At 44.5% G+C, this 27,572-nt stretch overlaps 2 protein-coding genes across 8 annotated transcripts in view; both read left to right on the plus strand.

The window, feature by feature from the left end:
* UBXN2A (UBX domain protein 2A) overlaps positions 1-8,192 on the plus strand; it is a 33,106-nt gene extending 24,914 nt beyond the window's left edge. For all 3 annotated transcript variants that reach the window (XM_074341734.1, XM_074341733.1, XM_045511896.2), the window contains one exon: positions 4,905-8,192. In XM_074341734.1, the coding sequence (XP_074197835.1) occupies positions 4,905-5,097 (193 nt within the window). In that variant the 3' untranslated portion in view covers positions 5,098-8,192. The remainder of the gene's footprint in view (positions 1-4,904) is intronic.
* Positions 8,193-8,331: 139 nt separating this feature from the next.
* MFSD2B (MFSD2 lysolipid transporter B, sphingolipid) lies at positions 8,332-27,485 on the plus strand. Of its 5 annotated transcripts, none has more exons than XM_074341731.1 (14): positions 8,332-13,710; positions 14,822-14,946; positions 15,252-15,360; positions 15,494-15,617; positions 15,931-16,009; positions 16,102-16,232; positions 18,080-18,170; positions 18,287-18,408; positions 18,851-18,934; positions 19,237-19,317; positions 19,546-19,655; positions 20,006-20,155; positions 20,538-20,714; positions 21,815-27,485. In XM_074341731.1, exons 1-14 carry the CDS (start codon positions 13,700-13,702, stop codon positions 21,837-21,839), a joined length of 1,419 nt encoding a protein of 472 aa, XP_074197832.1. In that variant the 5' UTR covers positions 8,332-13,699; the 3' UTR covers positions 21,840-27,485. The 5 variants fall into 5 exon arrangements, with proteins under 5 accessions (XP_074197832.1, XP_074197830.1, XP_045367848.2 ...); XM_074341729.1 differs by lacking the exon at positions 15,931-16,009 and having other exon boundaries at positions 8,332-10,491; positions 13,585-13,710; XM_045511892.2 differs by lacking the exon at positions 15,252-15,360 and having other exon boundaries at positions 8,332-10,491; positions 13,585-13,710.
* Positions 27,486-27,572: the final 87 nt, after the last annotated feature.

Consider the following 27,572-nt stretch of genomic DNA (forward strand, 5'->3'; position numbering starts at 1 on the left):
ACCAAGTATATGTGTATCCCTAAAAAATACTGAGTTGTTTTGCTCATTTTCAAATAATTAATTTTTGGGGGGAGAGGGGAAAGTAATTAGGTTTATTTATTTATTTTTTTTAGAGGGGGTGCTGGGGATTGAACCCAGGACCTTGTGCATGCTAAGCATGCACTCTACCACTTGAGCTATATCTTCCCCCTCAAATAATTTTTTTAAAACAATCATACAGAAAAGTTTTAAGAACAGTATAAAGAACTTTTTCCCCCTAATGATTCAAGAGTAAGTTGCCAGTGTGTCACACCAAAAAAAGTCATTTTCTGTTACACGACATGTTCTGAGGCTGTTCTGCCATAGTCTAAGGTGTCTTAGCTCTTCCTTAGTGATATCATTAAGAATATCAAAAAGCATATAACCCTTTTCAAGAATCCGAAGCAAAGATCAAATACATTAAGAGCTAGGCAGCTTTGTCATAACAGCATGGGAAAGGTTTTGTGGTTATAAGTTTACCTTTTCAGTTGTGTTTGTATATATGCTCCTTGTAGTTGCAACAAGCTGACAAGCTCTTTATCTCTTCTCTGTCCTGAGACCCAGGAGGGGGCACTGAGTTCTCTGTGATACCTGTAATGACTAAATGTAATGTAAAAATTTGTTTTGTATATTGATGTATAACAGTAAAACTCTTCAAGTAACAAGATGGATGAAATAAGCTATTCCAGAATATTAAAAACAAAAACAAAAAAAAAAAACAGTAAATCACCAATCTGATGACCCATAACCTGAAATATTTTAGTTTGTATTTTCTACAAATAAGGACATTGTCCCATGTGACCACAATTGAGCCATGTTTAGATGGGGATTTAACATTGATTCACTTCTGTCAACTGTTATTTGGATGCTGGTCAAGGTTTGACGTTTAATATCATCCTTTGTACCAAAGACCATTCAGAAACATGCATTGCATTTACTTGTCATGTCTCAGTTTGAAATAATAATTCCTCACTCTTTCCTTGAGTTTTATGACCTTGACATTTTTTTAAATTACAGATCAATTTTTTATTTGATGGTTTCTCATAATTTTATTTAGGTCACTGATTTTAGCAGGACTGTCACAGAATCGATGCCTTTATCTAGTCATAACCATGACTCATGAATAACTATCTTATTGAGTGAGTTGTAATTATAATCTCTTACCAAAGGTATTTATTTTAATGCCCAAATTGTACAGGATACAGTTAGTTGGACCTCCTTTAAACTTTTTACAGGTTCCCATCATTCTTTGAGTGTTTTCTTATTTACTGGCACAAAATTTTCAATTGTACTTTTTCTAAGAAACCCTGGTTCTTTTTAGTAGACAGTGGTGTTGAGAAGCCGGGATCTGGTTACTAGGTATACTTATTGCCACCACTCCCAGGCCCTCCGAGTGGGAAGAGCTGCCATGCATACACACACACATACAGACACATAAGCATATATGTATAAAGAGAGAGAGAGACCCATCACACATATACATTTATATCTGTATTTCTATATCTTTGCATGTCGAAAGCCATGAATTCACATAGATACCTCTATCCATCCACCACCACAGGGTTTGTTCTAGTTTTCCCCCTTCCATATCTGTAACTAACTTCTTCACAGTGAGATGCCTGACTGGTTATTCTTAATATATTTATTTGTTGATCAGTTTTGTTGTATGTAACCAGTCACTTCTTTCCACTGCTACCTTCTCCCCGACATGGAAGCCTTCGTCTTCCTGCTGGGCCTCTTGACAAATCACTCCCATGAGCTGTTCACCCTGTCAGGCTCTGGCGGTCAGTGCTGGCTGTCCTCCCCCATTCTTGGCTGTTCTCTTTACTCTTCTGGTTGTGACACACTGGAGTTGGCCACTCCTCTGTATGAATGTTCTTTTTATTGTACTTGAGACAGCCTGCTGTGCACCACCTCTCCTACCTCTCAATTTGGATATAGTCTTAACCCCACTTGGCTTCTTACAGTGGATGTATCAGTCAACATTGCTCAGTAAACAGTCACAAAAATCTCAGCATAGAATATTAAGTTTTTATTTCTCATGTGTCAGTGGTTGTGGCTTTGCTGATCTCAGTTGAGCTCATTGACTTATTTGCACGTCATCTAGGAGAGTTCTAATTTAAGCTGCTGGTCAGTGAGCCTAAGTCTGCTCCTTTGTGTCTCATCATTCTTGAATCAGCAAACTACCTGGTCCTGTAGTTCTCATAGCAAGGGCAGAGGCTCAAGAGGGCTAGTCTCACTAAGCAAGCATTTACGTGTATCACTCTCCTCACATCCTGTTGGCCAGAGCAAGTTATGTGGCCAGGTCCTTTTTATTCCACTATTTGTAGAAGCATATTCTTCCCTGACCCAGTTTCTATGACATCTTTTTGTAAATCAGATGATCTGTTCTGCACTCTCCATTCTGTCTGTCTTTCCTTTTGTCTACTCCACATTGTCTTAATTATTGTTACTTTATAATATATTAAATTACTGCCTTTTACCCCCTGCTTATTTTATCAGTTACCTAAAGAATTGTGCTAGTCCCCAACCATGATTGTGGATTTGTCTAGTCCTCCTTTCTTTCTGTCACCATTTACTTTATATATGTTAAAGCTATATAATTAGGTCCAGACATTGATCAATTTTTTTCTGATTAATTGGCTTCTTTAGCACTACTAATGTCTTTCTTAATCCCTGATAATTTGTGTTAAAATTTACTTTGCCTGTTACTAATATAGTCACACCAGCTTCCTTATAATGCGCTTTCATGATATGGTATATCTTTCTCCTTCCTTTTAATTTCAGCTTAGTGGTGTATTTATCTGTATTTGTATATTTAACAGTGTTTCTTGTAAATAGTTGAGTTTAGTTTTTATATGTAGGCTAACAGTCTTTTTTGGTTCCTGTTTTGTGTTTTTGTTTCCTTTTTAGTTAGCTACCATCTACTGAGGGCTGCCTAGGTGTTTAGCTCTCTTCAAGGCATTTCACTTAAAATATTTCTTAATGTCAGAATCACCCTAGACACCTAGAATCAGAGAGATGATTATCATAATAATAGAAGAAACGTGTTTAAAGTGCTTCTGTGACCCAAATTTGTTTCTAATGGAAAGGAGGGCAGACTAAGGATGTGAAAACGAGAATTATTCTGGTCCAAATTTGTTTCTTTTTAGGGAAGTAAAATATTTTAATCCCAACTTCTTTGTCTAGAAGAATACTTCTGGCATTTTCCATAACAAATGGTCACCTAGATTTTTTTTCCCCTGAATGACTTGAAGCATTTTAAAAACTTTGTCTAGCCAACAGTACTTACTAAGTGACAATTAACCAAGCTTTGTTTTTTAATTAGACTATTTACTCCATTGACTAGTTGGGTTTAAGACTACCATCTTGCTCTTTTTCTGTTTACCCCACATCTTTTTATTTTTCATTCCTCCTTTCTCGCCTCTTTTTGAGCTTAATAAGTATTTGTTTTTTTTTCTCTTTCAGCTTTTCAGAGTGGCATTTCTTTGTCCTCTTAACAGTATTGTAGAGACCACAGTCATATTTTAAGTTTTTACCGCATAGTTCCTTTAATCTTTATTGTTTTCTTACCTTTTATAATTTTTGCCGTAAGCTTTAGCCTTTAGTTACCCAATTTTTGGTACCCAAATAAATATAAGTGACCATTTTCTTGACTTTTCTGGTAATCTGCACAAGTTAATAGAGTGGCAATTAGTTAATTGACTGAACGTGAGAATTCTGTCTTTAGTGATGTCATATTTCATTAATTCTTGTTTGCACATTTTTTCACATCTTAGCATCTCTGAAATGAGAATACATCCTATATTCTATTGTTGGCCATATGACAGTCATGATACATTTGTCTTTGCCTTGGCATCTGCCTCAAAGCATGCAGATCAAGTGTCAGCTCAATGAAAGATCACCCCAGAGAAAGTAGTGGGGTATTTTTTAAGGAAATTTTATATGAGCACACCTGATGATACAGAGGGGTATATAGTATGTGGAAAAACACATACATTAATGACTGAATCAGAAGTGACTCGAAGGATCTGAATCTGAGTAATGTTCAAATGCTAGGGATGACAACCTTTTTATTCTAGTTTTATGACGGAAGTACTTGAGCGATTTGATGAATGTTTATGTGGCAATAAGTTAAAAGTGCTCTTTCAATAAATATAAAAATTCTAAGTGTTAAAGTATTTTGTCATAAACTGGATTTTTTTTTTAGTAATATATAGAATGATCTTAAAATCAATGGCATCTTAGTTTTGATGAACTGAATACATGCTCTCTCTAAATACACACGCATATACTTACATGAACATAACTTTGGGCTGACTTCAAGATTACAGTGATCATATTACATTATAGTGTTCATTTTACTAACTGAAGATATACTTGCACTGAGTTAAGAGTTTTCTTAATTACCTTTAAGCATAACATGACCTGATATTTAAGAGATACGATCTATATCTTTGTAGTATTACTGGTTGGACCCCTTCTGATCCATTCAGAGCTGGATATGTAGACTTTCTATTATAGAAACTTTTAGGCATATGCAAAAGCAAAGACAAGGGATAATGATCCATCACTCAGTTCCCATTGAACTATGTGGAAGCAAATCCAGACTTCATATACTTTAATATGTAAATATTTCAGTTTGTGTTTCTAAAGATAAGTACTCAGATTATAATAATAACCCTGTCACATACAAGATAATTAATAATAATTCCTTACTATCATCAGGGATCAGCCTTTAAAAGATAGCTCAAATGAGTAATTCTTTCATCATAATTTGATTATTCTATACACTAACATAGCCGGATATCATCACAAGTTATTACCTTAAATTAGCTTATTCAAGTTTTCATAAAATTATATTAATAGTTTGTGCTATTTTACAGGATAAGCCACATCAAAGACTTCATCGAAAAATACCAAGGATCTCAAAGAAGTCCTCCCTTTTCCCTGGCAACAGCTCTTCCTTTCCTCAAATTGCTAGATGAAACACTCACACTGGAAGAAGCAGATTTGCAGAATGCTGTAATCATTCAGAGACTCAAGAAAACTGCTGAACCTTTTAAAGAACTTTCATAACATTGGTTTTAGATACACTAAGTGGAAAGTTTCCAGAGAAATGATTGTAAGTGGACATGCAAACCAAAGTGGGGGAAAGTCAGATTTGCTGGGTTTGGCACTATTCAGCTCCCTCCTGGTGAGATTTTTAAATAAGTACAAGATAGCAGCTTAAACTGTGACTGGAAAGTGTATTCTGTGAACTTTTCCGGAAGGCTACCCAGAAAAATATACTTATTTTCAAATACCAATTATTCAACGTAACGATATATTAAATAACTATATCATTTAAAACCTTAATAGGGTATACATTAGCAAATAGGTTCACCACATCTTTCATTCAAACATCATTCCCAAGCAGCAGTGACTTATTTAAATGTTAACTGTCTCAGATTTTTTAAAATAGAAATACATTAAAAAAAATTGTACATGGCAGGTCAAAAACATCAGTATAATTTTTTTATATCTGATATACAATCAAAAGGCTGGAAGGAACTGCTTTCACCACAGCTATGTGTAAACCTTCAAAGTATTCCCAATTTGCATTCTGTAATGTTAAGATACACTCAGATATTAATTTGGCAACAGTATCTGGGATGTATTTTCATTAAGAATAAATTTGTGTAGCTTAGTATAATGTCAGTATCAATCTGCCTACCCACATTTCAGTATTTTTGAAACATACAAATTTTTAAAAATTATTTCTTCTCTAGGAACCCCAGTTCATCCCCTATTTTATTTTCTTTCAGAAATTAGGGATTTGTTCTTAGCTGACATTTGGAGTGGGCCAGTTGTTTGCCATCACTCACTGGGAATCTAATGCTTGTGTTGTCATATTACTAATGAATATTTTTTGAATGCGTCATGTAAAGTATGGTTTTCTATTCCATATATCAGTCAGCGTGTTTATATATTAATATAAAGGATTATTTGTCACATTACGTCACCCAGGAAAACATACTTCATACCTTAGATTTTAAACTAAAAATGGTTATACTTCAGCATTTCACTGTCAGATTAAATCCCCTTGCCTGAAAATAAGTTTAAGAAGGTTTTTTTTGCAGATGATCTATTGAATCATAGTAAAAATGAAATATACACTGAGTGTGCTAAGGAACTAAGTGGTCATGCCTGTTAGCAGTAATGTTCATGGGTGCTGGACGTCTGCCTGGAAGGAGCAGTTCTCAGTCTTTTTGATCTCAAGACCTTCTGCTTATATGGGTTTATATATATTAATATTTAAAATAAAAGTTATAAAATATTTATTCATTACAATAATAAATGTATAGCATTTTATGAAAAATATTTTCTAAAATGTGAAAAGATTGAGAAATGTGGCATTGTATTCCAATTTTGCAGATATCTTTACTCTCTGACTTAAAGACAGATGGAATCTCATCTGCTTCTACATTCAGTCTGTTGCGATATCACACATCATGTAGCTGGTAGTAAATGCTACTGTACCTTCAAGAGAAAGTGAAAGAAAGCAAATAACATCTTAGTATGATTATGAAAATAGTTTGGACCTTGCAGACCCCTTGTAAGAACAAATCTTATAAAGCAGTGATTCTCAGCCTTAATAAGTAGGAATCACTTGGGAAGCTTTTCAGAATGCCTATTCCTGCCACCTACCACACATTCTAATGATTCATTGTATCTGGGATGGGTTCCAGATCTCTACATTTTTAATCTCAAGTGATTCTTAGGTATATAGTAGATGAACCAGTCTTTAGGAAATCCTGCATTAAGCTTCCACCCTAACAAAATAAAACCTATATGCTTCACCATGGACAGTGCAAGACTCCTCTGCTATGGAACTGTTAGACTTTTAAATTTATCTTAATCCCACACAGTTTGTTCTTAGACTGTTCCCCCTCCCTGCTTTAACTCTGAACTAATCATGACATAAACCTGTGGTTTATCTCCTATAAACACAGCTGAGACAAGGCTGCAACATTTAAATGAGTTTTTTTTTTTAATTAATGGCTCAGGGATAACAGAAAGGAAATACACACATAACCAGGATGACCTGGTTTATAAGATATGTCTTCTATTTGAGGTCCATTTTAAGAATGCTTCCTTTTCTAGCTGTCAGCCTTCCACATGGTAGAAGTCTGTCTTTTTATCAGGAAGAAAGGAAAGACAAAGGAGAGCCTTTTCCTTTTGTCATTTTCCCTCAGAAATGAACAGATACTTAAAGCCATGGTTGAGCCCTCTCTCTAGTGAAAGAAAAATAATGGCATTCTTACAAAAATGAAGGGTTGGTAAAATCAGATATAACAAGATGATTAATGTATTCTCAAGAATCTGTAAGAAATGTCTCATATAGGCCTATCATGAAGCATTTTATAATTTTTATTTGCGTAATTATTAGTATGTGATTCTCCATATATATCTAAAAAGGGGCTTCTCGTTGGAAATATTTTTCTTGTATGTATAGAAAAGCCTCCTTTGTGACTTTTCCAGCTTATAGTAATTATTAACCAGAAGGCACATTAGAGGTTTTCTTGTATGTACCTGTAGAATACACCCCAGTGAGAAGTTGCTATAGAGAAAGACCTGTTATTAGCAATAACTCTCATTTTTGTAACTGAAAACTTTAATGTGGATGATATTCTTAAAGGTTTTCTAAAGTGAGAGCCATCTGATAAAGCTTTTTATGTGAAAGTTTAAAATTCTAAAGTTGTTAATTTTGTAGAATACTTAAAGTATATTGACTTTAGAAAACAAACTGAATTTAGCAAGGGAAGGCATACTTGAAAATAAGCCAGCATCTTAGATGTGGAATACAGTTTGACCTAGGGAGTTGTTTCAAAATTGGCATCAATCCGTTTCTTTAAAATTGTCATTCGGACTGATGTATAGAAGTACATACCTAATTTTACAGATTCTAATTTATTGGTTAAATTACTATGCTTTATCCAGGTTATAAAAGTGATCTTATTTATTTTATATACTTCTCTCATTGAGAATACGCTTCATTATATTTGTGTTGAAAATATTTATGCATCTTTTTCAGTGCCTTAAAGCATTTTCAAAGCAATCTTGCTAATGGTTAAAGAACTGTTGTCTTAAGGATGAAATACTGTTTATTAAAAGGATCTGTGAAATTTCTACTTGTTTGTGTAAAGTAGTTACATATGAAATGCATTTGTCATTTTTATTTGGCACAGTCATTCAGTTTGAGAATCGACAGACATTTATTAGGTGCCTTCTGTTTTGCCAGATACTTTAACCATTGTTACTGGCTCTTTGTCATTTGATTTAAATATGTGGTTTTTGCACAGCTAATTCATACTCATTGTAAAAAAATTATAAAATGTATTTATGCTAAAATTATCTTTAATTCACCTATTATTCCACCATTCAGAGATAATCACTAGTAACATTTTGGTGTGCATCTCTTTAGATATTTTTAAGTTTATCAGTCTTTAGTTTTAAGAGGCAAGTTTCTTGGTTATTTATTGTAAGCCTGTTTTATTTATTGAAGTCTAATTTATTTGTCTTTAAAAATTGCATTAGGAATATACCATCACTTTAAGTAGAATAGTAACATTTGGGGGGGGGGATGCACTTCTGTGCAAAAAGAGGGAAGGTTTTTTCTTTGTCTGCTTCCTTTCAAAATTAAAATAATGGTAGTATGTGCAACAAAGTGTTACAAGTATTGTGAGTGAAGTGTTTCCAAACCTGCTAAAATTGCATATAAAGTACTGTGTTTAAAAGATTATCTCTGGGGAGGTTATAGCTAAAGCAGTAGAGCACATGCTTAGCATACACGAGACCTAGGTACAATCCCCAGTACCTCCTCTAAAAATAAATAAAAGCCTATTTACCTTCCCCAACCAAAAAAAAATTTTTTTAAGTAGATTATCCAAAGAAACTTCATTTTATGTTTATGTTTAGTTTCCAAGGAATAAAATATTTAACACCTACATTACCTAAATATCCTTCCAGCATTTGCTAGGGCTTCAATCAAGGAAACTGAAGGTACCCACTTTCTAGATTAAGGAATTGAGGCATAGAAAGTGGAAAGACAGGGTAGTTAATACTTTAGGGTTAAACTTTGCTGTAATAGGAAATCCAAAATAATAATGGCTTACAGAATAAGTTTTTATTTCCCATGCAAAAGTCCGGAGGGAAGCAGTTTAGGGTTGCTAGATCAACTTCATGAAACAATGACTCCTGTATTGTTAATCAGCAGACCTCAGCACCAGTTTGACTCGAGGTCTCCAGATAGCTTCGCTGGCACCAGTCATATTTGCATTTCATCATTTCATCCAGTGGAAAGAATCACACCCATTCCCTCTTTAAAAAAGCTTTATTGAGATGTAATCCACATACCTTACAGTTCACCCATTTGGAGTGTACTTTAGATATTTAGTGTATTCACAGGATTGTGCAATCATCACCCCAAGCTGATTTTAGAAAATTTTTCTCTCTTCAACGGAACTCCATACCCATTAGTAGTCTTTCTCCACTCTCAATTCTAGACAACCACAATTCTACATTCTTCCTATAGATTTGCCTGTTTGGACATTTCATACAATATGTGGGGGTTTTTTCACTTAAAATGTTTTTAAGGTTCATCCATGTCCTTTTTATTGTTGAATATTAGTCCATTGTGTGAATATTCCTAACACATTTTATTTATCCATCAGTTGATGGACATTTGGGTTGTTTCCACTTTAGCTATTATAAATAGTGCTGCTATGAACATTTGTCTTAAAGTTGTATGATCATGTTTTCATTTCTCTTACATCCTTAGGAGTGGAATTGCTGAGTCATATAATTTCATAGTTTTGAAGAACTGACAAGTTTTCCTAAGCACCTGCACAGTTTACTTGCCCACTAGCAATGTATGATTTTCCACATCCACTTCCATTACCAATGCTTGTTATTGTCTATCTTTTTAATTATAGACTTCCAGGGGACTGCTGTCTTGTAGTTTTGTATTTCCCTAATGACAGGATATCTTTTCAAGTTTTTATTGCCCATTTGTCGATTTTGACTTTCTAGAGGATTTCGCAGAAGAGTTCAGCGGGACCCGCCGCTGGCTCTCACTCCCTCGGAGACCTGTCCCAAGAAAAACTGCCCCAAGGAACTTGCCAGCCTTTCAGCGCAGCAAATTTGGGTTCCTGGCGGGTTTTTTCTACTTTGGGAAACAACCCGCCCACTTCGCGGCATCCTGATTTCCCGCGCGTTGCCCCCGCCCCGCGCCGCGCCGCGCCCACTCGGCCCGGGAGCCGCCCTCCCCGCGGGGCCGGGGCTGAGGCCGGCCGGGTGATAACCCCGAGAGGGAGGGCCGCAGTCTTGGAGCAGCCGTGCGCGATGGCGGTGTCCTCAGAAGGGACTGCCGCCCCGGCGGTTGAGGCGCCGCTGACCCTGCGGGAAGCGCAAGTCTTCGAGGCCGACTCGGTGAGCTCAAAGCCAGGGGCGCGAGGAGAGCTGGGGCTGAGCCAGGCGCGGACGGTGGGCGCTGGGCTCCTTCCTGCGCGGGACCGAGCCGGTGGGGTCTCCGGGACCTTCCAGGCGTCTGGGTGTAGCCAGCGGCAGCTCCGCAGGGTCCATGGCCCAAGCCTTCAGGCTGTTGAACTGCCCCTGCTGGGGTTTGACAGTTGAGAGGCAGAGGATATTCGGTAGTCCTAGACAGAACAGATTGGGAAACTGAGTCCTAGCAAGTTACCTGACTTGCTGAATTCAACTGGTCAGGCATGGTCAGTGTCAGTCTAGGGCTCTTGTCCGTCACACTCCAGGCCTTCCCTAGTTCTCCTGAACCCTGGGCGGGTAGGACTTTGAATTGTGCGTGTGGAGGCTGCCACCCTTCCTCAATCTCCAGGCAGATGCTGTGGACTTAGCTACCCTCTCAAACCCTGGCTTCCTCCAGGTCCCAGGCTCTCCTCGCTTGGGATGACTACCCCCAGAGATGTCCTTCCTGGCTCTGGAGTAAGGGTGGAGGGCAAGTGGGAACCTAGGGGTGTCCTCAGCCTCTCCATATCCCCCACCTCTGTCCTCACTCCGTGCATGGGACTGGAGCGTGCTGCTCAGGGTAGCTGTGTTAAAGAGGAGTTAGGACGTCTGAGCTTTCTGCTGAATGCAAAAGTCCACTGCCAGCTCTGTGCTCAATGCACCCATTCTGTCTATGGCTTCACTTCACCACCACCTCAATTCCCTGTTGACTCAGTGCTTCCTCTCAGGCACCTCAGAGCAAAAGATTGTGGCCCTCAAGAAAGAATTAGTGAGATAAAGAGGCCCTCTGAGGACTCTCATTTCCCAGGGAAATTTAAATATTCACGGTGAGATTAATGGCCAGATCAACATTGCCAGTTACGTGCTAGCATTTAACTCTCAGGACAACTCTGTGAGGTGTATTATCCCCCTTCACGTGGGGGGAGATGAAGCTCATCCTCACTGAGTACCTTGCCCTGGTCACACAGCCAGAAATGGCAGACAGAGAGTTTGGATTTAAGCTTGTCTAACTCTGAAACTTTTTCTCAGTTGACTGTGAAGGGCTTATGATTTAAGTAGGTAAAACTGTCTTCCTCAAGATTCCAAGATTGTGTCATATAACTAGTTTCAGCTAGAATGTCTTTTTCAAGTGACTTCTATGTACCAGAAACTTGATAGGTACGTTTAGAGGGAAACCAGAATCCATTATGGAGTGAGGTGTGGGAAGGGCTATCATGTTGGATTCTGCCTGTTGTTAAAGTTTTCTGGAAGTTGAAATAATGTTCACACAAATGTCAGAAAAGGAGACCACATCCTGCCTCGTGTAGTTTTCTTCTGTGGGTAAGGAAGCGTGTGCAGAGGATTTGATAAACCCTTATCTGGGAAGACCTTCGGTTCAAAAGAGCCCGTTTGGGGTGTCTGGCAAGATACCAAAATGGGCGAAGCAATAGCCCTCTCCACTCCCCCTCCCATGTTCAGGCAAAGGATGAAAAAGAAGGATTCCCAGCATCTTTTGAAGAAATAGAACTTTACGCAGTGTCTTCATAGGATTTATTCTTTCAACAAATATATATTGAGCATCTATATGCCAAGTATTGTTCTAGGTGTGAAGGTCATGGTGGTGAATAAAATTTATATAGTTCCTGCTCGCAGAGAGTTTATATTCTGGTGGAGAGAGGCAGGAAATAAATAAGAATATATCATGTAGTAAGTATAATTGAGAGAGGGATTTGGGTGGTTAGGGAAGGCCTCTTAGGCTTCAGCCTGAATGGCAAGGAGTCAGCTCTTGCAAAGACCTGGAGGAAGAGCCTTCCAGAGAGAAGGGACAGGAAGTGCAAAGGCCCTGAGGCAGCCGCAGGCATGGTCGTTTTGAGGAACAGGAAGGAGACTACCATGGTTGGTGAGGTAGCTATCAGAAGTGAAGTGGGAAAGGGTGTGGGGGCTGATTGGGTGGGCCCCTTGGCTCTATGGGAAGGATTGGAGTTTTGGGCAGCTGTCAGAGGGTTTTATATAGAGATGAGACAATCTAATTTATGTTATGAAAAGATCACTTTGGCTGTTGGACAGAGAGTGGATAGTAGGGAATGAGAGTAGAAGTAGGGAAGCCACTTAGGAGGCTCTCACCAATAGATTAGACAGAGGAATTGGGAAAGAGGAATCAAGATGACTCCTACGTTTATGACCTGAGCTGCTGAGTGGGGCCATTTAATGCAATGGGGACAATAGGTTTGGGACATTTGGACAGTGGAATGGAAATAAGGAGCTGTGTTTTGACCATGCTACACTGAAATGCCTATTCAGCAACCACGTGGGGCTGGGAGAAGAGTCTAATTTCGAATTGGGAGTTCACTGGGTAGCCTAGGGGGTATATATATATGACCCCAGTTATATATATATGTATATATGCACACACACATATTTGGGGTCATAAGCATTACTTCATTTCAGTGGTGGGTTGCTAAACAGTGTCTCCAGGGTTAAAAAAAAAAAAAAAAGGAAAGCTCTGATTTGTAGTGTTTGCTGATTTCTGTGGTGTAAATACTCTCACCATGGCTGATTTCAGGCTGCCAGTGGTTCAACAATTGGCTTGTGAAAGTCCTGAACATTTAACAGTCAGCCCCCAAAGCCATTGACTCATTTGCTCATGAAAACAACCCTTGAAATTGGCAGGAATATTCCGTTTGACAGATGAGGCTTAGAGAGGTAAAGTGATTTATTCAGAGTCACTCAGGCAGTTGGTAGCAAAGCTGGGGGCGCCTCTCAACCCCCAGTTTACTCTGGCTGGCTGATTCAGAAAATACAACAGACTGCAGCAGAAAGCCCTGTGGGGCAGATATAAGAAAGAACTTCCCTTGGAAATGTTTACAGGTCATAGTTTAGGATTTTTTTTTTTCCTTTTTGTCTCACTTCCTTTTAAGATGATTTGGGACAAATCAGGGCTGAGAGGTTGCTGGAGAAGCCCTCAAGACATAGAGACTTCAGGATGCTTTTGGAAATCAGGGGGCTGTGGGGAGTTGTGATGTGTCTATGGAGGTGGGGGCTTAGCTCCTGTGTCTCCTGCAGGACAGCAGAGCTGGTCGCCTCTCATTCTGTACAAAGGTGTGTTATGGCATTGGCGGGGTTCCCAACCAGGTGGCCTCAAGCGCCGTAGCCTTTTACCTGCAACTCTTCCTGCTTGATGTGGCACAGGTGAGTGTGGACAGCAGCCCCTGGGCCCTCTACTGTCTGTCATCTTCCTTGGTGTCTGGTTCTTTCACCCCGCCTTTACTTCCACCCACACCATCCTTGGCACGTGGCACTTCCAAGCTTGACAGAAAACCAAATGCTACTGAAGGCAGTCTCCTTATGGATATTTATTTTAGGCTGTTTGTAGTGGAAAAATGTGAAACAATGTGGATGTCCAACAATATAGAAGTAATTGGATAATAAGTTGAGCTATATCCATATGATGGACTAATGTGTAGTCGTTCAAAAGAATGAGTTAGACCCATACTAGTTGACGTGGAGGGATTTTCATTATGCACTGTCTAGTGAAGAAAGTTAGTTTTAGAGAAGGGTGTAAAATGATCCCATTTTACCAAAGACATGCCATATATTTGTGTGTGCGTAGGTATATTGACATGTATATGTCTGTACATGATTAAAGGATGAGCATGGACAAAGTAATTTCCAGAAGGATATCCACCAGACTGTTAATGCTGAGTTTAGGAAGGAATGGTGGAGGATAGAGTGTAAGCAAAAATGAGAATTTTAATAAGGTAGCCATGATTTTTTTTAAAATGACACTGCTATGATCCTATTTATGTAAAATTAAAAATTGCAAATACACATAAAGAAATGCGTGAAAGGATGATCAAAATGCTTCTGGTAGTTGTCTCGGGATGGTGGAATTTCAGATGAGCTTTGGTCAATATTTTTCTGTACTGTTTGGTTGTGTTTATGAGTGTATCATTTATGTCATCAGAAAAATCAATAAAACATTTACATTGCATAACACAAGGTATGCCTCTGACTGTCAGCCTCGGTGCACCCTTCTTACACTGAGCAACTTAGGTGAGAGTCTCTCAGTCTTCTCCAAAAGTGACTGGGCTTAAGTATAACAGCAATGTGCTGGTGTTCAGCTGCTCCTTCACTGGTTCAGATGTGCCCTCAGAGCCTTCTGGGTTCATGTCCTGGGGAAGAGACACTGGGACTCCAGCCGCAGCCGGTTTCCCAGATCTTCCTCCTGCTGGGCAGGCAGTCCCAGACACCCCCTCTGACTCAGCTAGGCCTTGGCTGTCCCCTCCCCTGTCCCTTTCAGATCTCTGCTGCCCAGGTGTCACTTGTCCTGTTTGGAGGGAAGGTGTTTGGGGCAGCTGCCGACCCTCTGGCTGGGTTCTTCATCAACAGAAGCAGGAGGACAGGGTCTGGACGACTCATGCCCTGGTGAGCAGCCCCGTGGATCTTAGGATCCTGGCACCCATCCCTGGCTTGAGGTCACTGTGTTTGTCACAGCCCTGCTTCTTAGTGGAAAATTCTGTGGATGGTTAGAGACAAAACTGGACAGTAGGTGACGGGAATGGATTGAGTCAGACTGCATCATACAGGAATTCAGAGACATTCCTGGGGGCTCTCCCTCATCTGGTGGCACAGGACTATTCAAAGCCTCCCAGAGGTTTAGGAGTGTGTTTGGGCTGGGCTGGACATCTTGAAAGATCTTACAGAGGAGATAACAATTGCTTCTGTCTCAGGGTCCTGGATACAGGGAATGGCACCACGGAGCCCCCAAGCACCCCAGCCCCCAACTCCCAGCCAACTCCTCATCCCATTAGCCACTTCTCCCCCTCCATGGCTCCCACGGTGAGAGTTCCAGCCCAGGGCTTCTCTAGGGGCAGAGGGCTTATGCCCAGAGAGGTGAGGGTGCTCCAGGCCCACCCTTTGCATCCCCTGTCCTGGTGTTGCAGGGCACTCAACCTAGGCTGTGCTTCCACAGGGTGCTGGGCTGCATGCCCTTCATTGCCTTGGCCTACTTCTTCCTGTGGTACCTGTCCCCCTTCACCAGCCTGCGAGGCCTCTGGTACATGACCTTCTACTGCCTGTTCCAGGCTCTGGCCACGGTAAGCAGGTGGCCCCGCTTCCTGGGCCTGGACTCCTGGAACCCCATTACTAGCCGGTGGCCACTGTGAAGTGTGTGTGTGGTAGGGGTAGGTGTCCAGGTTCCCACTGGCCACCTGCTCACCAGTGCCTGCTGATCTACCACTAGCTCTTCTCATGGGCTCTAGGCTAGATATCCCTCCTGCCCCTCACCCCTAACGCCTGGGAGATCAGTGGGGATGTGCCAGCCTGGTGTGGGCCTAGGCTTGGGAAGCTGTGGCCCGGGTTGGCAGTCTGGCGGTAGGGGCCATCCCATGCTCTGTCTGGGCGCCCCAGTTCTTCCAGGTGCCCTACACAGCGCTGATCATGCTCCTGACCCCCAACCCCAGGGAGCGGGACTCTGGCACTGCATACCGTGAGTGCACGCTGGTGGGGGTAGGGTGGGGTGAGATGGCTCTGCCCCCAGGCCCCATGAGCTCCATCACCTTGCTCTGTGTTCCATCCCAGGGATGACCATGGAGATGGCAGGGACACTGATGGGCGCCACCATCCATGGACTCATCGTGTCTGGTGCCCACGGGTCCCAAAGGTGTGAGGAGGACACGTTCCCAGGGCAGGTGGCCGTTGCCCCCAGTGCGGTGAGTGCCCAGACTGCCTGGACCCACTGGGTCCCCCACTTCAGGGTCGCCTCTTCCTTCCAGGGCCACTTCTCCCCCAGGTCTCTTCATGGTTACTGGGGGCTCAGCTCTGCACACCACACCCTCCAATTTGTTCCCTGCTCTTCTGAGCCCATGAAACCCATCCTCCCCGCTAAACCTGCTTCTCCCCCTGGGTGCCACCTAAACATAGAGTAAAAGGATGGATCGGCAGGCCATCTGGAGGGGAGGAGGTAGACCACAGAGAAGGGAAAGAGGTGGGGAAGGGCCACAGGCAGGGGCACGGGAGAGGGACAGCAGAAGGGCTTGGTGTCCTGGCAGAGCTCCGGGTAAAGCCCCACCCCCAGTGTGAAAGGAGAATAGAAACCTGGGGCAGTAGCCCTTCCTCTCCTCTCAAAGCAGGTCCCTCTTCAGCAATTAGGGGAAGTTCATCTATTTATCAGTCAAGTTCATCTTCTATTCCTCCCCTTTCTCCTTAAGGAAAACACATCACTGTCTTCCACCAACATCTGAGACTCAGTGGTGTGAGAATAATAACACCAACACCCACGGCTCACCACTCTTAAGAACTCATTACATGAAGTCCTTGCATACTCATCCCCAGACCCATCTGCAGCTCAGCTACAGAATTTGCCTGTGTAGAGTGCAAAAATGAAGCTTTAGGCCCCCAGAGAGTGTGGGGAAGTCAGTCCTCTGTCCCACGGCTCACCACCCCAATCACGGGATTGCCTGGATCAGGGTTGGTGAGAGGCTCCACCCAGTTGTCCTCAGAACCCATCATGGTGCTGCCAGTCGAAGACCAGAGGCCTGCACCCTTGCCCCTCCCAGATTTACCCTCCCCACTTCCATGACTGGGCCCCTCTGAGGTCTCTGAGGTCTCTACAAGCCCCCTCCCCAAAGCTACTAGGTGGGTTGCTGTCTGGGTGAGAGTGGAACAGAGGGTGGCAGTGGCCTCTCGGGTTGGAGAGCAAGAGGCTGGGTGGGTCCTGGGGTGCCAAGAAGTAGGGAGCAGGAGGCTGAGAACCACCTTCAGGACGCGGAGCCTTGTGTGAGCCAAGGTGCAAAGCATTCAGGTGCCTGTTGGTAGTTCCAGCCCTATTGTCCCATCAAATTCATTTACATAACACAAATTCGTAGATAAAATCATCAAGAATTTCAAGACAGCTGAGCATCAACTCCCAAGTGCCGCGCCTTCTGAACGTGGGGCCCCGTGCAACTGTGCTGCAGCTGCACGGGTGAAGCCCGGCCCGCCTCCCCCACCAGAAACAGCCCTTATCCTGAACTGAATGACTGACTCCCATGCGTGTCTTACGTGTATTTTATTACCTCTGTGTCTTACCCTCAATGATAGGAGGCACCATGTCTGGTTTTGACGTTTATCTGGGTCATCGTGCCTCACACTGTGCTGTAACTGTCTATTCTTGGGTCCGCGTCTTCCCCAAGCCCGACACACACACACCCTCCAAGCCGCTTACTGTGGATGCACAGAGGTCACTTATTCACCACTGTGACCTCAGGATCTAGCACACAGAAATCAGCAGCAATGAACGTTTGCTTAAAAAAATGAGAGGGGGTGGGGCGGGGCATGGCTTAGACCCGTGGTGTCATGGGTGCACGCAGGAGGCACGGGGTCAGCAGAAGGACCATTCTGGCCCCTTAGATCTCCCTCCCCTGCTGGGCTGATTGGGAGGCGGGGCACCGAGCATCCTTAACCTTGGGCAGTGGGTCCCTCGGCTCCCACTGGGAGGTATTCCTGCCCGGCCCCTAGGTGTTCCCGCCTCCATTGGTTGGAGGTGTCATCCTCACTGAAGTTCTGTCCTGTCCTCCAGGCTCGTCTCTACTCCACTGCAGCGGCTGTGGTTGCTGTGACTTACCCTGTGTGCAGTGGTTTGCTCTGCCTCGGCGTGAAGGAGCGGCCAGGTACGGCATGGGGGTGAAGGCATTGTAGGAAACAGCAGCTAGGACAGGGCCCCTCTTGGGTGTGGGTTTTGGTTTTGAACTCCACAAAGCCATGGTGTCCCCTTCCTGTGTTGCAGACCCCTCTGCCACAGCCTCTGGCCAGGGCCTGAGCTTCCTGTCTGGGCTGTGCCTCACAGTCCGGCACCCGCCCTACCTGAAGCTGGTCATCTCCTTCCTGTTCATCTCAGCAGCCGTTCAGGTACCTCCAGCCAGACAGATCTGCATTGGCTTGGCTGTAGCCATACTGACCCTGCATACGTTCAGGTTCAGTTTTTCATCTCCACCGCAACACAGAGGAACCAGTGGCTTGCATGGGCCCGGCAAGGCTGGTGCTAGGAGGAGAGAATGGAGCCTGTGGGACTGGGGAGGTCAGGGCCAGGCACCAGGAAGCTGACAGTGTCTGGGGTGGTAAAGTCCACAGCTTTCAGCTGTGCCAGGGAGGGGGACTAGGAATGGTGTCTATACCTGTGTCAGGTATAAGCATCCTTTGTTGGGGAGAATACGCCATCCTGCCATGATGCAGGCAGGAACCGGAGCTCAAGTTCCCAAAGGGGAGGCCAGACTTGAGACCTCGACCTTGCCCTCGACTTCCAAGTTTCTACCATTTCCTGTACATGCCCACTTCCTATCGACCTCCTCAGGTGGAGCAGAGCTACCTTGTCCTGTTCTGTACACACGCCTCCCGGCTACATGACCATGTCCAGAACGTGGTGCTAACCATCCTGGTGAGGGGACCTGGGGTGGTGGGGGCAAGGCCATTCAGGGGCCTGAGTTGGGGACGTGTGGGCCTTAACATGACATGTGTGGCCCAAGTTCTGATGGTCAACACTGGGACTCTGCTGTGGTCTTAGTCACCTGTGTTTCAGCAGAGGGTGGGATTGGGGCCAGGGTCATAAAGTTCATAACCACAGGTTCCAACCAGAGTGGGAGGTTGAAGTTGGGCATCCCACCTAAAACCCAGGGCTCTGAGAACCTGGCAAAGGCGCTGGCAGTGCGTCCTGGGCTGTGATGATTCTGCTGCTTACAGGTCTCAGCAGTCCTGAGCACCCCCCTCTGGGAGTGGCTTCTACAGCGATTTGGGAAGAGGATGTCGGCCTTCGGTATCTGTGTGAGTGAGGCGGGAAGCAAGGCCTAGGGTGATGTTGCGGGGGAGGTGACCTTGAAGCCTGAGCCTCCTCCTGGGGGTCGGCAGGGCTGCATCTGTATTCGCTGTGTCCTCAGTGCCCAGCACAGAACCAGGCACAGGGGCTCATCAGTAAAGACTGGTGAGTGTGTGAATCGAAGAGCAAGGGGGAGGTGCAGCTGGAGGGAGCAGCTAGTGTGTCTGTCTCCCTAGGGGATAGTGCCGTTTGCAATCCTGTTGGCTGCTGTGCCCACAGCACCTGTGGCGTATGTCGTGGCCTTTGTGTCTGGCGTGAGCATTGCTGTGTCCTTGCTGCTGCCCTGGTAGGCTGGGTGAGGGGAAAGGGGTATGGGAGCCCTGTGCACGTGAACCTGCTGTCCCAGGCCCCTTGTGCCCAGCCTGTGCTGGGGAGGGCCTCTCCCACTTATGGGAGATGGAGATGGAGGCCACGAGCTCGGTCCTTGGAGCCCTCCTAAAAGAGCACCAGACAGCAGGAAGGGTGGACAGCCGTGTGTTGGGGAAATACAAGCACACTTATTCCCTGGCTCTGTGGGCCAGTCCTGGTCCTGGGCAGCGGGGACCCAGGGGTGACTCAGTCTCTGTCCCCAGGGAGTTCACAGGCTGGTGGCTGTCAAAGGGATAAAAGGGATAACTCTGCAGCCCCCTCTCCCAGGTCCATGCTTCCAGATGTGGTGGATGACTTCCAGCTGCAGCACCAGCACCAGCATGGCCCAGGGCTGGAGACCATCTTCTACTCATCCTATGTCTTCTTCACCAAGCTTTCAGGCGCAGGCGCCCTGGGCATCTCCACTCTCAGCCTGGAGTGAGTCCCAGAGTTGGGTTGTACCAGAGGCACAAAAGACTCGTGGCATGGGAAGAAAGGGCAGAGTCCCCCACCCGAGCCAGCCAGGGGCCACCCTTGAGTCTGGAGAGTGTGGGGGAACCCCCTGCCCCAGCTTTCTCTGTGCACATGACTGAGAATTGGCCTTTCTTGGTGGCTGTACCCCTTCTGAAGCCTCTGCTTTCCCCATTCTCAGTTCTCTCTGAACTCCTCCCTGGCCTGCCCATTCCCTCAACTGTTAGGCTTATTTGGCCATGAAATGAATTCAAGTTTCCAGATAGTGTGGTGGGCAACTGGGACCCCTTTGCCCGGCAGCCAGGTTTGGTAGGATCTGAACTCAATGCAAAGGATGGTGTTTCTCCAGCTTTGCGGGCTATGAGGCAGGAGCCTGCAAGCAGGCGGAGCAGGTGGTGGTGACCCTCAAAGTCCTCATCGGTGCCGTGCCTACCTGCATGATTCTCACCGGTGTGTGCATCCTCATGGTCGGCCCCACTCCAAAGGTGCCACGTCAGGACACCCCCCGCCCGCTGAGCCTTCGGAGGTGGGCACCCCGCACACATGGGTACACACATCAGGACTACCAACACCCAGAGAGGCAGAGGGCCATGCATTGGTGTGGGACTGACTAACCAGGCCGCAGGTCTCCTTGCGGTATTTACACAGCTGGACAGGCCTGCCTTTGGAGACTCTTCCCTAAGCTTCAGTGATGCCATCTTCTCTTGGATTTTCTTCTACGACTCTGCTCATCCCAGCTCAGTCTCCTTCCTTCCATCACCTCCTTTCTTGGCCCCTATTCCTTCTGCTCTCCAGGCACCTCAGCTACTTGCTTGACCTCAGGCACCTCTTGTGCCTGGTAAGTTCTTAATCTGCCCCGCTCCTGGACTTCCTTCAAATTCCAGATCTACATGTCCGGCTGTCATTTGGACATCTCCACCTGGTGTCTCACAAACACGGCAGTCAGTCTTAATGCCCCAAGCTAAATTCATTTTCACCCCAATTTCTCCTCCTACTGTACCCCCGTCCCAGTGAACTGCACCTCCTTGCAGCCTGGGACCCCAGACCTAGGAGTCATCTTCTACTCTTCCCACCACAGGCTGCACTGAGCAGCTCTCTGGCCTTGTCCTTCCCCTTTCAAAGCACCGATCTCACTGCACAGGGACGATATGCTCACTGCCTGGCTCTCCTAGTAGACTACAGGGACCTTGATGGCTGGGGCTGAGTTTTATTCATTTTTGTGGCCCAAGAGCTCCACACAGAGCCTGAGGCCAAGGAGGTGTTGCAGTATTAACATGTCTGGTCCAGCAGACATTCACAAGCCATGTCCACATTTTTGCAGGTGCTCATACACTTACAAATACAAGCATATGTCCATACAGAGGACCACACAGGATAGGCAGGAAGTGGCATCACCGTGGGCCCCTCCCTGCCTTGGACTCTAGCCCATCATACTGAGATCACGCGTTACACCAGGGAATGACACATGGATGGGGAACTGCTTGACGGGACTTAGAGAAACAGGGTTGTAGCTTCATTCACAAGGTCAAGAAGGTGAGCTATTGCAAGGAAGACAAGGACCAGCCACTGATACTTCTACAGGACCCCACTCCACCCACATCCTTCTCTTTGGCTTCTTTCCTACAGGAGGACCAGCTATAGCCTCGCTTGAATTGAGACTTCTGTGAGCCAGGACACAGGAGCAGCATCTTCTGGGCTCCAAGTTCCCTTTTCATCTCAGCCCTTCAGCATCCTTGCTTCACAGTTTACACATGATCCATCTTTTTCCCTGGGATATGGAGTCTTCAGTGACTCTCCTGGAAGGAGTGGCCTGGGCTCCAGGACCCCCACCTGTAATTTCTTGCCTGTTGACCACAGAGCATCTCAGATAGGCCTGTGCCCCTGACTACCCAGCTCCAGGCAACCTGTGACCTGTAAAGCATCCCAGTAGCAACTATTCCTGGAAGAAGGAAGCCCCTACTAGCCTGGTCTGCAGAATTCCCATGGGAGCACCAGGCCCACCAACCTGCTTGGATGGCAAAGCTACCTGACAGGGCAGACACACAGACTTCCTGTTCCTCCTGACACTCTAGTGGACATCTGAGAGAGAGGCGGACACCATGTGAGTGGGCAGAGTGGGGGCAGAGGGACATGCTGGGATGTCCAGTTAGGAAAGACACACACAGATGCAGCGAAGCCAACAGAACCCGGGGCACGAATGGGGCCAGCAGTCGGAGGCGGGGTACTGGGCAGGGCATGTGAGGTGATTCTCAAACCCTTCCCTTAGAAGTGGACAGAGACTGATACTGAACCACCAAAGATCAGTCATTTTTATGACCAAAAGGCATTTTTGTGGAAATATTTTTCTGAAATTTTATCTTACAAAAGCACAGGAAGCACCATTTTCTAGAAGCCATGTCTTTGCGGAAGAAAGATCCACTGAGGTTTATTTTTTTCAGAAACAAATTAAAGGGTTTATCCTCTACTGAGACTGTAAAATGTGACTGCGGCCAGCCTTCTCCTCCCACTTCCTGGGAAAGCCCTGCCCCAAGAAGGGAAGGGGAGGGTGCCTAATGTCACTGAAACTGGCTATGTCCCCTCAGCCATATATCCCCAAGTCTGCATTTCCTCAGACCAGAGAGGCCATGTGGCAGGTGTGTTCCTTCCTGCCTTTGGAAGGGACAAAAAGTTGTGACTCTGTGGCGGCCCAGGGCAGTAGGCGATGGTGGCCCATGTGGGTTTGGGATCTGGGGAGGAGTTGGGGACCTGTGGGGGACCTGATGCCCCAGCAACTCCCAGAGAAGCCTTACTATCTAAAAGGGGCTCAGGAGGTACAGATTTGCTCTGCACTTTACTCCCCAGCCCCCGGCTCTGTCCCCTCCTGAGCCCATTGCCCAGGGCTAGGCCCCCTTCCACTTCCGTTTAGAACTTCGCTGCCTCTTACAGACAGACGTGAGATTAGGTGTGAGGACTAAGACTGCCAGAGCTCAGACACACAGACAGGATGTGCTCCTCACAGCTTAAGGCATTCAGCATCCTCTACAAATGCTGTGGCACAAGAAGGAACCTGACCTCAGAGAGAGAGTGCAGGATGTGACCCGGTCTATCCCATACCTGAACTTCCTGGCCCTGTGACATTGACATGGACGTCTGATCCCTGAGGTCACAGGCACTACAGAAAGAGCTGGGTCAGCCTCTATTCCTTGCCCACCCCACACTGTGCACAGGCACACAGGCCACACACCGCACACTCACACTTAGCCATACATTCACACATAAGAATTAACACTGGACAATCACTGGCTAAGTGCAGACAGTACCTGGCACCACAGAAGGCAAGGTAAAGTTCCTACTCTCCTATGTTACGCTCCGCTTTGGAAACCTGGACAATGCAGGTGGGGTCAGAAGCTTGTGCTACGTTTTAGATTATCTGTGTTTCCTCAGAGTGCAGTCTCAAAGGAGTAGAGCTATTCAGTACAAAGACAGCTGCAGGGGGCAGCCTCTGGGGGTCAGGGGTTAGATCTCAGACAGGAGGTGATGGTGGGCTGGCAAAAATGTATTATTCCATTTCTTCCTCACAGCAGTCCTATGAAGCAGTACTATTCTCATTTTCAGATAAGGAAATAGGCTTAGAGAGATTAAGCAACTCGCCTAAGGTCAGTTGGTAGTAGAAATGGTCTTGTATCCAATTTGGCCTGATTCCAAAGCTTGTGGAGCTAGCCAGGGGTTAAAACATTTATTGGAGGAATGGCCGGTCCCAGACTTTGGTATCACAGGACCACTTCTCCTCTGAAACCAAACACCAGCATCTTGCCTCTGACTCTATGCTCCAGTTCCACTGTGATTCCCATTATTCCTGGCCTCCGACCTTCGTCTGGCTCACATTTGACAACTGAGCTCTGCACATGTGCACATCCCTCCTCTGACACCCACCCTCCGGGCCCGTCCTCCTGTTTCAGAGGAAAGGATCTCTCCTTGCCACCAAGGCCAGCCCTGGCCTACGGCTGGTAAAGGCAGGCATCTCCCCTCACCCCTTCCTTCTCCACTGCCTTTTCCATCTCGATGTAAATCCAGAAGATCATGCCATTCACTTACTCAAGACCCTCCCAGCCCCTCCTGTGCATCCCACCAACTTAGCCCCTAGGATGGCCTCAAGGCTCCACAAGATCACGTTGCTGCTAAAATGTCACTTCTTCAGAGAGGCCTTTCCTGCTCCCTGCTCCGCCAACAATGGCCTCCTCCACCCCCAGCACTCTCTAAGCTCCGCCTGCTTTGCTTGTATTCAGTAAGCTCACCTCCACATACAGTTATAAATTTATCAATGGCTTTCTTGTTTATTGCTTGATACCCCTGTTAAAATGTAAATGTCATGAGGGGGGCTTTAACCACTACATCCTTGGTGCCCAGAAGTTAAACGTTCAATAGGAATATGTGTTTGCTAAATGAACAAGTGAATGCTCACTTGCCTTCATCCTCAAACAAAAACAGCCTTTCCTTGTTCCCTTAGCATTCTCTTCTCCAAATAATCTGCTTTACTCTTCTCCCCACACCCTCTGCTCCATAGTATTGTCTCTTCATCCTCACCTGACCTTACCTCCTTAATCCATTAAACCTGGCCTTTGCCTCCCTGCTGAAGAGACAGTGCAGCTAATCTTACTCATGAACACAGAAGCAAGAATGTAAAACAAAATATTAGCAACTGAGTCTGGTAATGTCTAAAAAATAAGTACATCATCAACATATTGGGTTTATTCCAAGAACGCAAAGTTTGTTTAATGTTAGAAAAATTCATCAAGTGAGATTTACCACATTAACAGATTAAGGGTGGAAAAAGTTATCTCAGCAGTTGTAGAAGGAAGCATTTGATAAAAATCTAACACTCATGATAAAAGTTCTTAGTAAACCAAGAAGAAAAGGAAATTTTTAAACCTGAGAAAGGATATCTACCAAAAATCTTGGGCAAACAACATCATTATTTTTAACTTTGGGGCGGTAATTAGTATTTATTTACTTATCTATCTATCCATCCTATTGAAACAGAGGTACTAGAGATTGAACCCAGGACCTCATGCATGTTAGGCATGCACTCTACCACTGAGCTATACCCTCCCCACAAGCAAAACATTTTTAATGATGAAATAATCCCTTTAAAATCAGGTATAAGGAAAGCATACCCACCATGAACAAAATTGTCATTATCTGTGAATGATATGATTGCCTACATAGAAAACCCAAAAGAATCTACCTACAGATAAGTTATTAGAATTAATAAGAATATATAGCAAGGTAGTTGTGTTGCTGGTGGATCCAACCAGTGTTCCAGGTTCTTGTCCTGTCCCAGAAATAATTCAGAGACAAGACATAGAGATTAAGAAAAGTAAAGCGAGGATTTATTCAAGGATGGACAGTACACTCTCAGAGGGAGAGAGGGCAGGCTCAGGTGAGCAGCTGCCCTGAGTTTCTTTGGCAAGTTAGTTACATAGGGTGTAAAAATGAATGGGCGGAATATTCACTGAGGAGGGAAGGGCTTGGGGTCATATTTCCTGATTATCATCCCAACTCCACCTTCCCAAAGGGAGGAGGGATTTTTGTCCTTAGTCTGGATCAGAAGTGTCATGGTGTTGGTGCATGATGTGTACTTCTGATCTGCAAGGCTAATTTATTGAAATGAGGGCATAATAAGCAAAAGATTACATTGGGACACTGGAAATTCCTGCCTTTTCTGACCTTTCTTTGTTGGTCTCCAGGCCAAAAGGTGTGGCCCCTTATCAGCCCAAAGATTCCTGCTTTTCTTCTTCTGCCCAGGGACCCCTGGTGCTTACATGATGTATGTTTTCCTGCATTTGGCTTGTGCCCTGCCTTTCTGCCACTTGGTCTGTGTCCCCCTTTCTCTGCTCATATCTAGCTATCTGCCTGCTCTAACAGTTGGATATAAAATAAAAACAAATTGTATTTTTATATGCCAGAAACAGTTATAAAATATAAATTTTAAAAGATATCATTCACAGTAGCAACAAAAAATATAAAGTACTTAAGAATAAATGAACAAGATGTGGAAGAATTCTGTTCCTGGCCATGATGTAGACAGAGACCACATCTTGCCTCTTGGCTGAAACAATTATATAAAAAAAAAAAAAATGGACTGAATATATGAAACAACAGTTTTCAAAGCCCTGGGCATCAGGCAACAAAGGAGTAATCTCTGAGAAACAGGAAACAAATAAGGTGAAGCTTATGACTGCCCCAGCTTATCATCTTGAGAATTTCCAGATGACAGTGAAGAGAACCATTTGGAGCCCAGAGGACACCCTGAGTTGAGAAGATGAGCTGGAGGACACCAAAGTGGCTAGAGTTTGCAGGTCAGAATAGTGGAAGAGAGAACGACATACAGTGAAACCTTGGGAGATTTACAGGTTCCCCTCAAGTACCCAACAGAATGCTGACTAGAGAAATATGTGAAAGACAAAACTTTCATTAAAAAGAAAGATAAATGTGATTTCATTAAAATTAACTATGTTTCTTCAACAAAACACACAATCAAGAAAAAGACAAGTCACCTCACAGTGGAAAAAAAAATGTGACAATGAATATATGTATGTTCATGTATAACTGAAAAATTGTGCTCTATACTGGAATTTGACACAACATTTTAAAATGACTATAACTCAAAAACTGTTAAAAAAAAAAAGAAAAAGAAAAAGACAAGTCACAAACTGGGTGAAGTTAGCCACATTAATGATATCTAGAATATATAAAGAACCCTCACAACTTGGTAATACAATATTATAAATCAACTATAATTCAATAAAAATAAAATAAAATAAAAAGAATCTCTACAACTGGACAAAAAAAAAAAAAAAAAGACAACCCAATAGAAATTTGGGCATAAGACATAAACAGACATTTTGCAAAAGAGAAAACTGGAATGGCCAATAAATTGATGCTCAATTTTATGATAAAGATTAGGATCACAATGAGAAACCATTTGGAACTACTAGAGGGTCATAAATTAAGAAGCCTTAAGCCTATAGAACAATAGGAGCTCTGATAACATTGCTGTTGGGAGTGAAGATTGACATAACCACTGTGAATGAACAATAGTGCCAGCCATATCAGTAAAGAAAGGATGCTGTGGCCATCAAGTCATCAGCTGTTACCATCACCCCCGACAGTGAATGGAAGGAACTCAGGATACAGACAAGTAGGCAGCCCCGGGCTCTGCTGCCACCCACAACAGTGCACCCTGAGGGAAGTCAGGATGGAAAGAACAGGATGCTGGCCCTAGTTAGCTAGGTGCATATCAAAAGAATGATTTCAATGAGCCCAGAACTTTGCACCTTCCCATACAAAGAAAAGCATTAAATTCCTTAACTTGAGATATCCGGTTTTCTTTAATTGACAGTCA

This window comes from Camelus bactrianus, chromosome 15, assembly GCF_048773025.1.
Source record: "Camelus bactrianus isolate YW-2024 breed Bactrian camel chromosome 15, ASM4877302v1, whole genome shotgun sequence".
NCBI lineage: Eukaryota > Metazoa > Chordata > Mammalia > Artiodactyla > Camelidae > Camelus > Camelus bactrianus.